The sequence below is a fragment of the Nothoprocta perdicaria genome, unplaced genomic scaffold (assembly GCF_003342845.1).
Source record: "Nothoprocta perdicaria isolate Ctin4 unplaced genomic scaffold, notPer1 scaffold_78, whole genome shotgun sequence".
Classification (NCBI taxonomy): Eukaryota; Metazoa; Chordata; class Aves; order Tinamiformes; family Tinamidae; genus Nothoprocta; species Nothoprocta perdicaria.
In genome coordinates this window covers 884,939-899,790 of record NW_020456065.1, presented here as the reverse complement: position 1 = coordinate 899,790, position 14,852 = coordinate 884,939, and the positions used below count along the sequence as shown (strand labels likewise).

Below are 14,852 nucleotides of genomic sequence, written 5' to 3'. Positions count from 1 at the left end.
TATCTGCAACCACAGAGACACTACACGGGGCCTCGTCCAGTCTCGCATATCATCAGTTAAAAGTGTCTCACGTAAATGGGAAAATCAGCTAAAAATGCTCATCTCCTTATCTCATCAAAATGTGACTTAAGCCATTTAGGAAAGAAATGCTTATTAAAAACTATTACTGGTTTCTGAAAAGTTGCACACCTGCAGTTTCAGCAGAAAGTGTTCTCTGCCCCTTCCCCTACTTCTCTGGGATTTATCAGTCTGTGCACTACATGAATAAAGATGTATTTCCTCAAAACAGAAATGTTACCTAGGCTGCACAACCAGTCCAAACAGCAAACTGCACTACCACTTTCTCCTCCTGTGACTAACTTTACTGTGCTCTTAATTGAAGAATAAATGACAGCAATAAAACAAACTTCAGTGGTGATTTATTTGAGCTCCCAGAGCACTATGCAAGTTAAAATGTAGTAAAATTAGCAAGATATTTTACCTGCTGATTTACTTCATAGGTCCAAAACTGTTTAGACATTCTTCAGTGTTGTAACCGTGGTCAAAGTAATGCTATACATATATATATAGCAGACAAGTTCAAAAAAATGTTTCTTACACTGTAGGTTACACTGTTATTTTCATGTAAACACACTACTCATCAGGAAATCATTATAGGATCTGACTTGTAATATTTGATCAAGTTACCTCTTAACGTTTGCTTTGACATAGATTAGGTTTAGCTCAAGTCTCACAGGTGTATCAAGTTTTTCAGAATTGGAATCATTTGTGCAACGGTTTTTTGAACCCACTCTGGCTTTTCCAAGTCCTTTTGTGTGTGTAGTCTCCCTGTTTCTGCGGCGGTCTGACTGACAATCCCCCTCTACTTCACATCCCTACTCCTATTTCCCAGTGTAACATGCACAAAATTTGTTTGACTGATTACCCAACATGATCCCACATCCTTTACAGCACCATTCCCTTACAAAATATGGTCCCATAATGCTAAATTTTAGACATACACCATCTGACTTCAGTCAGATGAGTCACTGCATTAAAGTGCAGTGGAGGCACTTACAGAGCCACTTGGTTCCAAGAGGCACCGTGTACTCACTTACTCTCACCACTACTGCTCTGTCAGCTTCATGTTAACTGCACATTTTTCCAGCTGGGAATAACAATTACCAAGTAAATTGAGTTTGAGCTATGTTCTGCTAATTTAGTGACTATTTCTACCTACATTTATAATTTGATGATTTGTTTTTTAATGTGTTAGGAGGCAAATGGCTCCTTCCTGACTCTACGAATTACAGTCAGATGATGTGAAGGAAAGCAATTTTTTTTTTTGCCATTAATTTATGCTTTTGTTCTATGAACTGGCCCTCATCAGCCCATCTAATCTCCTATGTTAAAGACTGGCTTAAACCAGGTTTCTTTTTTTGCTGTAATTGAAGTCAGGGAACAATTAAACTTTCTCCTTTCTTCCCAGCAACAAAATATTTCCATGCTGGCAGCATACCGAAGAAGTGAACCCAAGGACTGCGACTCCTAATTACTTCTCCCGTTTTCTATCTCCTTAACTTTGAAGTTCGGCATCCCTTCCATGAGATAGAGCAGAAATCTGCCTGAGCTGCGACTCTCCCTCTGGAACAGGGAAAATTAATTGACAGCCCGAAGGCTGAACCCAGCCCTGCGAGAGTCGCGCTTGGCTCCCACAGTGGCCTGCAGCAAGACTGAGCACCATGCGTAGCCCACGGGAGGGCAGGAAAGAAGGAATGGGAGCGGGGAGCTGGGAACAGGGAGACAGGAGCTAGGAACGGGGAGGAGGATGAAGGTGGCAAAGGGAAAACAGAGAGCGTGCGGCCGCTGACAGGCTTGAAGTGGAAGCTCAGCCCTCACAGCATTTGCACCTTCCCAGTCGGTCAGCACGGAGCTAAGCAGAGCTAAGGGCTGCCCGATGGAGGACTGTCCATCAGTGGGGTCTCCGCCAAGCTGGGCTATCCTAGAGGAAAGAGAAGTTGGGGCAGCGAACCAGGGCATGACGCCAGTCTGGAATAGACACCCGATGGCAGCTGCCCACCATCAGGATTTCCCTTCCATGGCCTCCCCTCTCCAGACAGGGAAGGGTTAAGGATACAACCATCGTGACATATTCCTGTGATGTACAAGCAGTTGGCATGCAAAGTTGCTCATAACCATAGGGAATCGTCAATGCAGGGTCTAGAGAGATAAATCCATACAAGGAAAACCCAAAATTACATGTTTGAGAGCTAAATTTATACCCCAGCACCACCCAAAAGGGATAACTTTGGAACATTTCAAAGGACTTGGGAAGTTATTTGCAATTAGTGTTAAAAATAGCCATGAAACATTTCAAATGGTCCTTCAAGCACAGGGAGGAAGAGTAGCCTTGTGAGTGACAAACGTCACCGTCAGATCTCTCCGAGGTTTCAGCACGGCCCCGACAAGCGACTCTGTGGCCCTCCAAGCCCAATACTTCATTTCTTCCTGCCCAAGTTTTGCTGTCTACAGAACTGCTATAGCAAGATCTCCTTCCTACCCAAGTGCAATTACATTTAAACACTTGTAAAATGCCAAAATCTTACTTTATGACTACTTAACAAAGGACAGTCCTTTCCACTGTATTTTAATTTACTGGTTAGTCATAAAATGTACATGGGTAAGTATTCATATTCTTTGAAGAAAATACAGTCAGTGAAAGAGCAGTCCAGAAGACACAGTTTTAAAAAAGACCTTAGTAAAGTCACATTATCAGTGGGGCCTTTCCTGTTTGAAAACCTCGCCACAGACTCTACCAAAGAGCTCATTCCACTAACAAAACTGGAGCCGAACAAATTATCTTCAGATAAAGATGTCTATGAGAGAGACTTGCTAGTGTCTGATGAAAAATTTAAGAGCAGCGTGGTATTCAAGGAATCTGCTTAATTATTGCCATCCTGCTCCTGTGGCATTTTTAGCCTACATGCTCTGTAAACTTTGGGCAGAAAAGATCACTTAGTGTTTAACCTTGGAGAAAAATCTACAAGTTTTAGAAGTTCCTGTGCTTTCTATCTGTAGCACAACCATGGAGAAACGATAAGGCATTGAGCTAAATACCAGACTTTTCACACTTTCTTTCACAATTTCTTCCAGCACAGCTTTTACTAATAGGAACTGAAGAACAAAAGTAACCACGAAGGCTTTTGCATCTGGAAATGGTTACAGAAACCAAAATGGTAACTGTGCATAAAACAGAGCATTCACATATCTGCAAGACTTGACTTTATTGAGGAACGTGGGTTAGAAAAACTATTTAACACTTCTTCTATTACATTTTTTTTTTGTTAAATGAAATATTCTAAAGTTAATAACTTAATAAAATAGTTCACTTCTAGGACTTTTTCTTCAGCTTATTATGAACTTTTAAACTTGAATTGAAGTGCATGTACATAAGTAAAATATTAAATTTCAGTCAAGGCAGACCTAGTGTTAACGTTCCCCACCAATCAGTTTCGATAGGGGCAAAAGCAGCTCAGTTTAGAGAGCCCACATGTGTTTAATCTTTGATTAATTGCACAAAACTAAGAGCCTCCAGACGTATTTTTTTTAATCACAGGAAAGATATCTTTTCGGTTGCTTTGTTGGTAGGGGAGAGCCAGCAGATGTGTGCCTGGTCTGGGGGGAATTTCTCCTTCTCAGGAGAAAACAGTTTAAATAGGAGAGGAGCAGCCATATGCTGACTGTGCACTGCTTAACAGATGACGTAGAGAAGCTTCTACCACCACAGGGAGAGGAGCCGGGCAGTTTTCAAATTAAATTCCTTTCAAATTCAAAGCAATCAGCTGAAATCAATTTACACACAGGATCCAAGTTGGGGCAGGCAGTTCTCATCAAAACAGTTTGCAGACACTAAAATGTAAATCCATCTGTACTACAAGAAATGCTGTAACTTGATGATAGCGAAATCAATTTATTTACATTTTTAAAGGCAGCAAATATTTCCCCACTCCCTCCAGGGGAAAGGTGATTTAAAATATTAATAAAATATCTCACCCTTATAAGCCGTTTGGCAAAAGCTCTGTGTTCACACACAAAAGGTCACTGGTACAATGCAAATGTATCCCTAAATTTAGCTCACAAGCAGATGCTTCAGGACTTCAGGGAAATATGTGTTAGATGGAGAATTGGAAAAAGGAAAAAAAAAGAAAAAAAAAGGCACCAGAACAGCCAAGGCTGGAGCTGGTTACTCAGCACTCTCCCTCTCTGGCTTTCCGCTATTCTTTTGCCTAAGCTCCTATTCTTTTTCAAACATATTTTTTATCTAGAAAATGTAAACACTAGTAGAAGGCCGCAAATTATCTCCCTTGCTTCAACCAGCTTTATCAAGACTTCTTCCAGTGGGGAGGGGGAGAGGGGAGAAAGCGCAAACAATTTGTCTTTGGGATTTTAGAGCATTTCTTTTGAAAACAAAAGAAATACTAGGCTTACTTGAAAAATGCACACAGAATTCATCAAGCAGCTCATCACCCCGAAGCAGGACAAGACCCTTTAAGGTCCTCGCTGTCCATTGCAGCCCGGGCTCCCCCTGGCCTCTGCTCCCGGCTCCATCCTCCCCGTCCGCTCCCTCCTGCCCAGCAGGGCAGCAAGGCTAGGAGTCTGACTCCGATACTTCCAGGCTGGGCAGGGAATCCTCCCGTTCCTTCCTCACGGACCTGGCATTTCTGCCCTTCCTGATATTTCTAGCTGGTGTTCCAAGTCCAAACACAGTCCAAATGGTTTCCCCCTGGCTTCTGCACAGCAGCTATTTAGAATTTGGGTAGCAAGTCACTGCGTTGGGCCGATTCAGGCTAAGGACTTCTGTACCTCTCGGGCTCAGGCTTGGGAAGTTAGATCCCTTTAAACTCAGCCATTGCAATCCAAATGATTTGCTGTAGAAACCAACGGCTGATGAGCCTACATGTACAAGGCATTGCACTCTCTTCATTCTAGGAACTGACTTCTCATTTTTGGCTTGAGGTTTCACATAGTCCTTTGACCCAGCACAGTTTTTGCCCACAGAAAAACTGCCACCACATTCCTGCACTTATGAATCTGCTCAGACGCGTTGCAATTTCTGGCAAGACTACAGAACACGTAACTTATCTGATCATCCATCAAACCATACTCACCGTAACATCCCAAATTATGCATCAATTTAAGAGCAGTAACAGTATCATAATCTAGCGAAAGCTTTCTAGGTTAAAAACTCTTCTGCCTAACACAATTCCTGGCAAGATATAAAGCCACAGGAGGAGCTTTCATGGGTCAGATAAAGGGTCCATCTATCCTATTATTTTGCCCTAATATTGGCATAAAAAGGTAACAGCAGACAGCAAATATAGTGAAGTACAGAGTAATGCAAGGACATCTCATGTAATAACATACTTCATTCTTGCTCATCATTAAAATTCTGCCTGCTAGTTTTATGAAATACACTCACTGCCTGTTACAAGCAATAGTGGATTCTGCTATTCATCTTCCAAATGCCATATATAAGGACTAATACAGCTACCACGCCTCATATCAGTCTCTTTCACAGCTGGAAGCCTTAGTCTATTCAATGTCTCTTCAGAAAGAAACTATTCTAAAATGCTCTTCCTTCTTGACACCCCGCACGCCTTAGGTCACCAAGGCCATAGGTCTTTTTGCCTGGAATATACAAGATGTGAAAAAATTACAAATTTATACCCTGCATGACATATTTCTTAACTGTAAAAAATAAACAAACCAAGAAATACTTCAGAATTTCCTGCCTTAACAGAAAGTAAGTGTGATTACTCAGACACTATAGAAATTAAACAACATCCTTAAGGCACTATACAGACTAAGACTTACCACATCCATCTTATATGGATGCGCTTCTCCTACTCCTATTCCCATAAATCAAAGTGAGACTATTCAAACAGCGTTTGCTTAGAAATATGTAGGTGGGAAAAGAGCTACAATATTCACATCTGTATCACAGAATGAGCAACTTGCCTCGTCTTTGCTATTAAAAGGATACACGTAATAAATGTGGCCAATAATCCAAGCCCGTTTTCATCTGTCCTGCTTTTCACATAATTTCTACTTTACCAACAAATTCAGTCTGGCTTATACTGGTAAAGAACTAAATGCACAGACATCACCTAAGCCAGATGCATCTTCTAGCCTGGATATTGTCTGCATTTCTGTCAGCAATAGTGGGAATTTTATCCATTTTAATTTCCTTGGTGACAAACCAGTATGCGCTTCTAATTCCTGGCATGAATAGCAGTCTTTCATTAGAAATGGTCTGTTTTCCAAGAGGTTTTAAATCTCAAATGCATGACCATCTAGAAAGTGCTCTCATTTCTTGCATCTGTATCGTTTTTATCTACTACCTGTGAACTTCCATGGCTATGGAATTAGTTATAGATCAAATATTACACTGACACAGAGCATCAATAAAGATCCTCTTACTCAGATTCTGAAACGCAACAAATCTCAGCATTTCAGATCTAACAGGAGAGACAGAAATACCATGGGCTTTGAATCATCTCCATGGAATAATAAAAAGTCATGAAACACTAATTTTAAGTAAGCAGATTATATAACGTTCAGGTCTTCTCTTACGCATTTCCAAAAATATACAAGTTGTATTCTAGACAATTTTCCTTTAAGAATAGATTTACACATTAATGCTCCACCACGCCAAAGGCATTTCCAATAAAGCTTTCTTTTTTCAAATCTGCACACCACTTCATCCCTCACTGCAAAAGTTACCTCGATAGTGCTCCGCATAGCACGAGCATCCCGTAAGTCTGATAAACCACCTTCCTTTACAAAGATTGTTTATTTCTTGAGTATGAGCCAGACTAACTCAATCAAATCCTTCCCAACCATCAGTTAAAAAAACCCCCAAACTGGTTTTATTCTCCCTCCCTTAATGTCCAAGTGGCATTAAAAAAACACATCTTTCGACAAAATATAAAATGAAAAGCTCAAAACCACCCTAAATCATTTGTGATATCCAGAAGCTATGCTGTTATACTGAATTGCACATTTGAAACAAAAATCACGTGCACGATTTCCACATGAGGCCGTGTCCCACAAAACCCAACAACACAATGTTTGCAATACAGGGTCCTTCCCCCCGTCAGCCTGCAAAGCACCGTGCGTAGCCACAGCCCTCATGCAGCTCCACCAGGCAGGGTCTGGACAATCCTGCAGGCCAACGGAGCTGGGGCAGCCTCTTCCCCTTCACTGTGAGGGTGACGGAGCCCTGGCACAGGCTGCCCAGGGAGGCTGTGGAGTCTCCTTCTCCAAATGGTAGTGGCTGCACATTAGGGATCGTTTAAAATATAAAACATTTACAAAAACTGAGTGGTCTGAATTTTGAAATTCTTGCACCATTTGCAGCTAGTAATGCTAATAGTTACTCACGGAGACCCTACCTTGCCTAAGATTAATGAAAAAAGAGAATGAAATCTCCAGCTAACTGAACAGCTCATATTCTGCATAACACAGGAAAATGAACTACAGATAACTCATCACTGATCCTGAAGATTCTGCAGCACCCTTTTCTTCATCTGCCAAAAGAATTTCAGAACAACGGGGGATATTTCTTTCTATCAACATTAATTAATGCTAATGCTGATGAAACCATCCTCTCCACAGGATGGTTATCTCTATTCCTGGAAATTCAAAGGAGCTTGAAGTGTTTTTAATGATAAGAAGGCACCTGCATTGACTGTATGCCATTTTTATTCCTTTTAAAATCATATTAAAAGCTTTTGATGATACGTTTTTAAAACTCAAACAATGAACCTAATAAATACTGAAGACTAGGTTAGAGTGAAGAGTAACCTATACAAAAGAACCATGACAAATTCTCTGGCCATAAATACATTCCTTCCAAAACTTGTTATGACATGTCATGGAACGGAAATAATAGGAAAGGGTCTAATTTAGTGGGAAACACTGGATTTCTTATCTTGATTTCATCAAACAAAATCTTCTTAAATTGATTCAGCCACCTTCTCTGAAACTTGACACAGGGCATATGTGGATTTCTTGCATAAAGATAAAACTCTGCTCACTGGCAAAATGACACAGAGATTTAACACACAGCCCTGACATGTCAGGACCCTTCTACTTGAAAATGGTTAAAAAATATGCACTATTTCCATCCAGCAAAGAAAATCTTGTTCGCACTTGGAATTTGCTGAAACGCTTTTTTTTTTTTTTCCATTTGCACCATGCTATGAGTTTCAAACACTTAAAGCTTTTTAAACATTGTTATTTTATCTTTGAACCAGGTTATATGACAGTCATGAAGGTCAATTTTTTAACTATGAACTAGGATTACCAATGTAAGAGCAATATCATTAAATCTCAGTACCATGATAGCCATAATAATTAAGGATTCCCCCTTGCTGCAATATCAGATTTCTGTGCATACACATTCCCTTACCGTTTCGTTTTTTTTTGTTTCACATTAGAAATTTAAATGAGCTGTGCATATTAAAAGCATAAAATAGAAATATAAGGCCAGTACTGTATTAGAGAGGTTGAATTAGACCAAGAAATAAGAAATTTCTTGCCTTTCATCCTACATTTTACAAGCAAAAGTAAATAAAAATGGTAAAAATGGGTAAGGATTTTTTTTAAATGGAATTTGTAAAGCATCTACTGTTTTCATTAGGCCTGAGTATGTGATAGCACCATTTTTGTTTAATGAGGAAAATTTGGATTTTACTATTTTTATTTAAGTTCTTATATTTAAGGGTAGACCAAAATAAGCACATAGGACAGAGCATGGCAGCTGTTTAGAACTTTTTCCCTTCCAGCAATTTTTAATGTAACAAAGAGCAAGTTTCACTTCTCAGCCTTTCAGGAATGCAACATCTCTACATCTTTTCTGGGTGTTTACTATATATATATACAGAGAGACAAAGATAGAGAAAGAAAAACGGACACATTTTCTCATTTCGACACTTTTTTTTTTCATTCACTCTCAAGGCTCTTTTGGCTTCGCAGACAAAGGTTTCGCAGCAGTGACATTTAAGCAGGAGTTTCTAATGGTGCTAACAAACGCCTCCAGTTCTGCACATGTCAGGAGGCTTGTAAAGGAAGCACAATAACTAAAGAGAAAAGAAATGAGCCTCTACATTTAAAAATTAAGCAGATGCCTTAAAGGATTATGTTGACATTCAAACTCTCGCTGTTCTTTAACTGATTGTAATGGCAGAGGCAATTAATACACCTAAGTTAATATGAAGGAGCTAAATAATTGCTTCTACTTTCCTATCCCACAGGTGACTAGATTAGGAAGAGCAGCACATTTACAAGCCAGGTTGGTATCACAGTTGTGCAGAGATTTCTCCTCGGTTACGTTACACTGTTTTTTACAACATGATCCAGAGGCCGTTTTCAGTAAGCTGGGCTCTCAGTTGTTGTCACAGCTGCAGGCTAAAAGTTAGGTTCAAGGCAAACCTACCACTGATAAATGTTTTCAGAGGCATTACCACCAGCATTACTATGAAGCCTTTATTGACTCAAGCAACTTTTGTTAACGCCATTACTCATGGGCACAGCTTCACTTTTTATGTACTTTGTCCTTTGAAACGTCAGGAGGAGAGCAGGCAAACAACCCAATCTTTCCATTTAAATGTCTGCCTTTCAAGTGAAACCACTTTGGCAGCCTGCTTTGGAAAGTGATACAGCAGTGACACTGACATTTGCTTTTTAATTTGGGATGAAAGAATAGATAGACGGTTTTGAAGGAACAATTTGATGACTCACTGCCCTAAAGAAGCAGGTTGCAGACTCCATCATGGTGCAGCAGCCCAATAAGAAAGAACACAGGAGCTTGGTAAGAGTTTCCTAAACATGAGAGTGGTCTTCACTATAAATAAAAGAATGAATAAGCTTTTGATGGAGCACTGACCATCAGCGAAAAGTCACAGCTCAGGTAACAAAATTAGTGATTTATTCATTAATTTCAGCTAGTTTTAAAGAACGATGCTGCACAGCAGTTACCAGGAGGGCATGCTCACTAACACAGTACATATAGCAGTACTATGTACATTCAGTACATACAGAACATAGCATAACTCTTTGAAAGCAACATCCAAAAAATATGCCTTTGTGAGAAGGATATTAGTGTTTCAGAATCACTGAAGAGATGGGACTGTTTTCCACAGGAATTAACATAGAGAGTACTTGGAGTGCTGGCCATGGCAAATTGCAAACAGCCAACCTCTATCTCCTCCAGCTTACTCAGGGTGAGGTACCCTTAGGGCACCCTGTTCCTGAGGATAGGGGTAGCATACATATACTTGCAAAAGCAAGCCTCTTGAAAAGAAAATCAATGGAAAATAAAGTTGTTTTCATAAAAGTTATCCTACAAATTTCATAGCAAAACTGAAAGCTATCCTCTCAAAGTAACATAATCTGCACTAAGGATTCATGAAGTCAGTGACCAGCAGCCATGACTGATTTCATTCCCACTTGACTTTTGTTTCATCTCCCAAATCTTTAGGGAGACAAGCAGGAACGAAGAATATGAGCATATAGCTGCAGCTCTTGATTACTAAATTCTACATGACACTACCTAACAGATACCTGCAAGATCAAGATGTTCCTCACTTCCCTCAAAAAAGAGTTCTTGTGGGGTAAGAGACAAAGTTAAATCCCGAAGCAGTCTATGGCATGGCCAGAACTGAATGTGGTCTTGATCAGGAGCCTCTGTTCATCAGACAGTGTGCAGCAACTCAAGCACCTGAAGCAGCCGCTTTCCAGTCTGTTCCTGGATAACACTTCTGCTTTTCCGAAACTGCTTTTGCTTCTTCTGCCGAGTGAAAGATGACTGTTGGACTTTGGCTTCCCAGTTGTTTATGTGATGGCCAGATCGCTGTCTCCAGCGCTTACTGGGAGAAGCAGGAGTAGCTCCGTCTTGTGCTCCTGCCCCTAAGAGCTGACATTTACAGCGAGACCTGCCCAGCTGCCCTCTCTCAGGGACAGGCCCTTTATCACGATCTTTAGGACCTTTCACCACCGGGGAATGTGTCACTCGTAGGGAGGAACCTGAAACCAGCTACATTCCTCCAAAACAAAGCACGGCGCTAACTTAAGGAGTCTCCCGTGATCAAAAGGCTGAGTTCAGGAAGTCAAGAAGAGGGAGGCAAACAGCCTTGCAGTGGTATAAGGCTGTGAGGGGTGATTACAGCCTTATCTGATTATCCTGCCGCGCACGGGTGCTGGACTACTGCGCTGGAGCTCCCATCTACTGCAAATTACATTTGAGGATAAAGCCGGAGGTTCCGTTTCAGAAATTCACTGGGATTAACGTTTCAGATAAAGATGAAACCAGTTGGCTAAAAAGAGCGAGAAAAAAAAAAATCCCCAAACTGAGCAGGAGTTATGTCTCCTTCTTTATTTAATTGTCTTGTAATTCAGCTTTCCGCTGGGTTCCTATTTATGCAAATTTATATCCTTCCCTATTTATGAAAATCTTACAGATCTCAATTATACAGCAAATGTCATGCAATATTCAATTACGCAGCTACATCTCACAAGGCTGTGTAGCTCAGCATAGTTTTACTAGTCTCTAAAGTGTCTGGGAGATGTTAATTCTTGAAATACCAAGTGGCTGGCTATTTGATTAGGGAAAGCTACAGTCCCAGGAACACAACCGAGCAGGCTGCAGACAGCGTGTGTTTAAGTGACGCTCTGGCAGATTTAAGAATATCTTTCTTACTTTCTATCTTTCTACTGTGCCAACCAGAAGGTTCATCTTGTTTTTTCAGGCCTTTTTTCTTGTTAAGGGGGGATGGAGTAAGGCTTCTAGGAAATAACCATGGAAACTATAGGAAATACACCTGGAAAAAACATTTTGCTGGGGCAAAAACCATCATGGGGAGGATATAACAAATCCACAGTATCCTAAGTGGACACATGGGATCTTCTAGCTTTTTGGAAGGGCCATAAGAGGCAGAATAAGAAAAAGATGTCTCTAATTCAGTTTGCTGAAAATAAGTAACATTTATATCTTGTCCAATGGTATTCAGCCTGGATTACAGTGTCACAACAAAGATACACATCTGGGGAAGAAAATGCAGCATGTTTTGGAGTAGACGGGCACGCACACCATAGCCCATTCACCAAAGTAAGGGTGACGGACAGAAATAAAGAGAGGAAGGAACACTTCTTCCTCCCATTGTGTTCCACAGTCACTGAGCATTTTAGTCTCCTCAGCTGTAGATACCACATCTAAAGCTTTTAAAACACACATATATTTAAGAAGACAAAACCTACTTGTAATATTTATGCATTTCAAAAGCTTTTATAGCTTTCTGAGATTCCTCTTCAATTCTCTGTTTGCAACTAGACAACCCACACACAGTATAAAGAAAAGACTTATGTCCAGCTTACTCCATAGACAATAATTTTTTTTTTTTTTGTGGCTGTCTCAAAGGTTGACACTGGAGCTGCTTGGAAGATAAACTCTCTGAAGAAATAACAGCCGTGAAAATTTATTTGTAGTATTTCTCTGAATCTGAAGTCATATCTGCACATGCACCAAGCAGCAAAAGAACTGAAGTCATCTCAGTGAAGTGGCTGCAACAATGGGCAACGAAAACGAAGTGATGAATTCCTTACAACACTACAAAGCATGAAGAGCAGGCCCAGTGCATGGAAAGCTTTTCCTTCTTACTTTTCATGATTTTCAGCTTTCTGGTTATTCTCACAGTATCAAAGCACAATCAAAGCAATGTTTGGTTGTGCTTTGACACTAAGCAATCTCTTGTATTTCCTAGCGGACATCAATTAAAGGCCATTTTACTGGATAAACACATAAAGATTAAACTTGCATACAGTATTTCTGAAGCGGCAACTGTATATGACAACACTGAGGCATTCAAAAAAGGGTGTGCTGGGAAACTAGTCAAAATGGTTGCATGATTTGTTGCACACCACTAGCATGTAACTAGAGCTTAATAATATGATAGTATTAGATCTATGTTCCACAGATTTTGAATTTAATGTAAATTTATTCCACTAGCCTTCAATTATTTCCTTGTTCCTCACCTCTTCTGTGCTATTTAAAATATTTTTGTGCTTTTGCACTGTCACATCATTACCTTTTCTTTTAAAATTCTTTGACTATAATCTGCTGGGATACAATTAAAGCTGTATAATATTACACTGCTACAGACTTAGAAACCTCATTTCCAAACACAGACAGTGATTCTTTTCCCTTACAACAATGTGACTATTTTCAAAATGAAAAAACCCTTGCAAATTTTGACTGCATTTCAAGTTTCTGAGACTATCCTTCAATATGAGGGTCGCTTTGAAGTGGATTAGCAATTTATTGCTATTCTACTGATTAGGTGGTAAACATTTGAAGCCCGGGTAGGAGATACTCATCTTTTGTTTTTCCCCTAAGTCTTGGCAGAGGCACTTAAGAAGCCTTCTGTTGATACTGGTGTTTCACACCCAGACCTTGGCAGTGGGACTCGTACTGTAATCACATCACGATGACTCACGACACGGGTCGCAAACACATTTAGACACTAACAGGTGAACTGACACCAGCAGCTGGGGCCCACCTCGTGTTTCTGGGTTTGGGCACAAAAAACACGCAAAATGCAGCAACACTACACACACTTCAAAGACTTTTCATATACTGATGAACATAAATGAGCATGGACAGAACCTTAAATCTCATTTAAAGGCTCAGTGAGGAGTACTAGAAGGAAATAACAGCAGTAAGGTAAAATCTGATTCTCTTCACCATCAATGCCCGCTCAAAACTACACCTATAGGACATGGTACCCAACATTTCTAGGTAACCAATCAACAAAAGTCCTTAAAAGAATTGAATTAAACAGCTTATGCACTTACTGGATAAGTATATTTTCAATTAGCACCAACCACTCTTATCAATAAAAAAACAGTAACAAGGAAACTCTGTGGCCACAGATCTTAATGGAATGTGTTTACTGTGCTGCATGCGATGCTTGAGGTCTTTTTGGTACATGCATTAAGAAAGTACTTGGGATCTTCTGGGAGCGCAGCTGCAGCTGGGCAAAGGGCTCAAACAGACACCCAGCAGCCCAGTCTTTGTCCGTAGCCTCCTGCAAGAGTTAGGAAAATCGAGCTCCTCCAATCAATCTTTTTCTAAAAGTAAATGAAGTTTCACCCCTGGTGTCTACCATTACTTGTGTATCGTTGGGAGTCTAATTAGAGCTGGTTTCCAACAGATGCTTTGTTCAGGCGGGTGGAGAGTGACCAGGATTCTGAGAGGGTGATTCCTCCAGCTCTGAGTAAGTTCTCCAAGACAGCACCTGATGAGCTGCCATAGATCACAGAGGAAAGCTATAAAGCCTAACTTTTAGTTAGTTAGATCCCCTAACTTTTGGATAGGAAGAATTCCTCTCATATTTAAGTATTCAAAACTGATTTTTTTTAACCTAGTCACAGCCTATGAATGCTTGAAACCCTTTCATGCACACTCTCTTCCTCTAAAATGAATAGAGTTGGAAAGGGATACAGAAAGAGATAAGCCTAACAAAGTGACGTGACAACATACTTGACTGTTCCTTCCTTCAGCCAAATACTTATAACTAGACAGATAATTTGTAGGCCACTTCTTTCTGGGGCTAAAAAGGTCATTCTGTGTTTGTACACCTGCCATTAATTTTTTCTAGTGCTTATCCTTGCAACAGCAATTCCAAATGTACCCTGATAGATCAGACCGTAGTTTTCTTGTCTCCTACAATGGATTCAGTTTAGCATGGATATTTGGTCAGTTTAAGTAGACACTATCTAACAGACACTACATAATCATAACTGCATGGAAGCAT

The 14,852-nt window shown here is 40.3% G+C and overlaps 1 protein-coding gene across 1 annotated transcript in view; it reads right to left on the bottom strand.

Annotated features, from left to right (window-relative positions):
• Positions 1-10,735: 10,735 nt before the first annotated feature.
• Positions 10,736-14,852, bottom strand: part of LOC112957877 (roundabout homolog 1-like) — a 43,724-nt gene continuing 39,607 nt past the window's right edge. The window contains exon 3 of the mRNA XM_026051637.1: positions 10,736-11,067. Within this exon, the coding sequence (XP_025907422.1) occupies positions 10,736-11,067 (332 nt within the window). The remainder of the gene's footprint in view (positions 11,068-14,852) is intronic.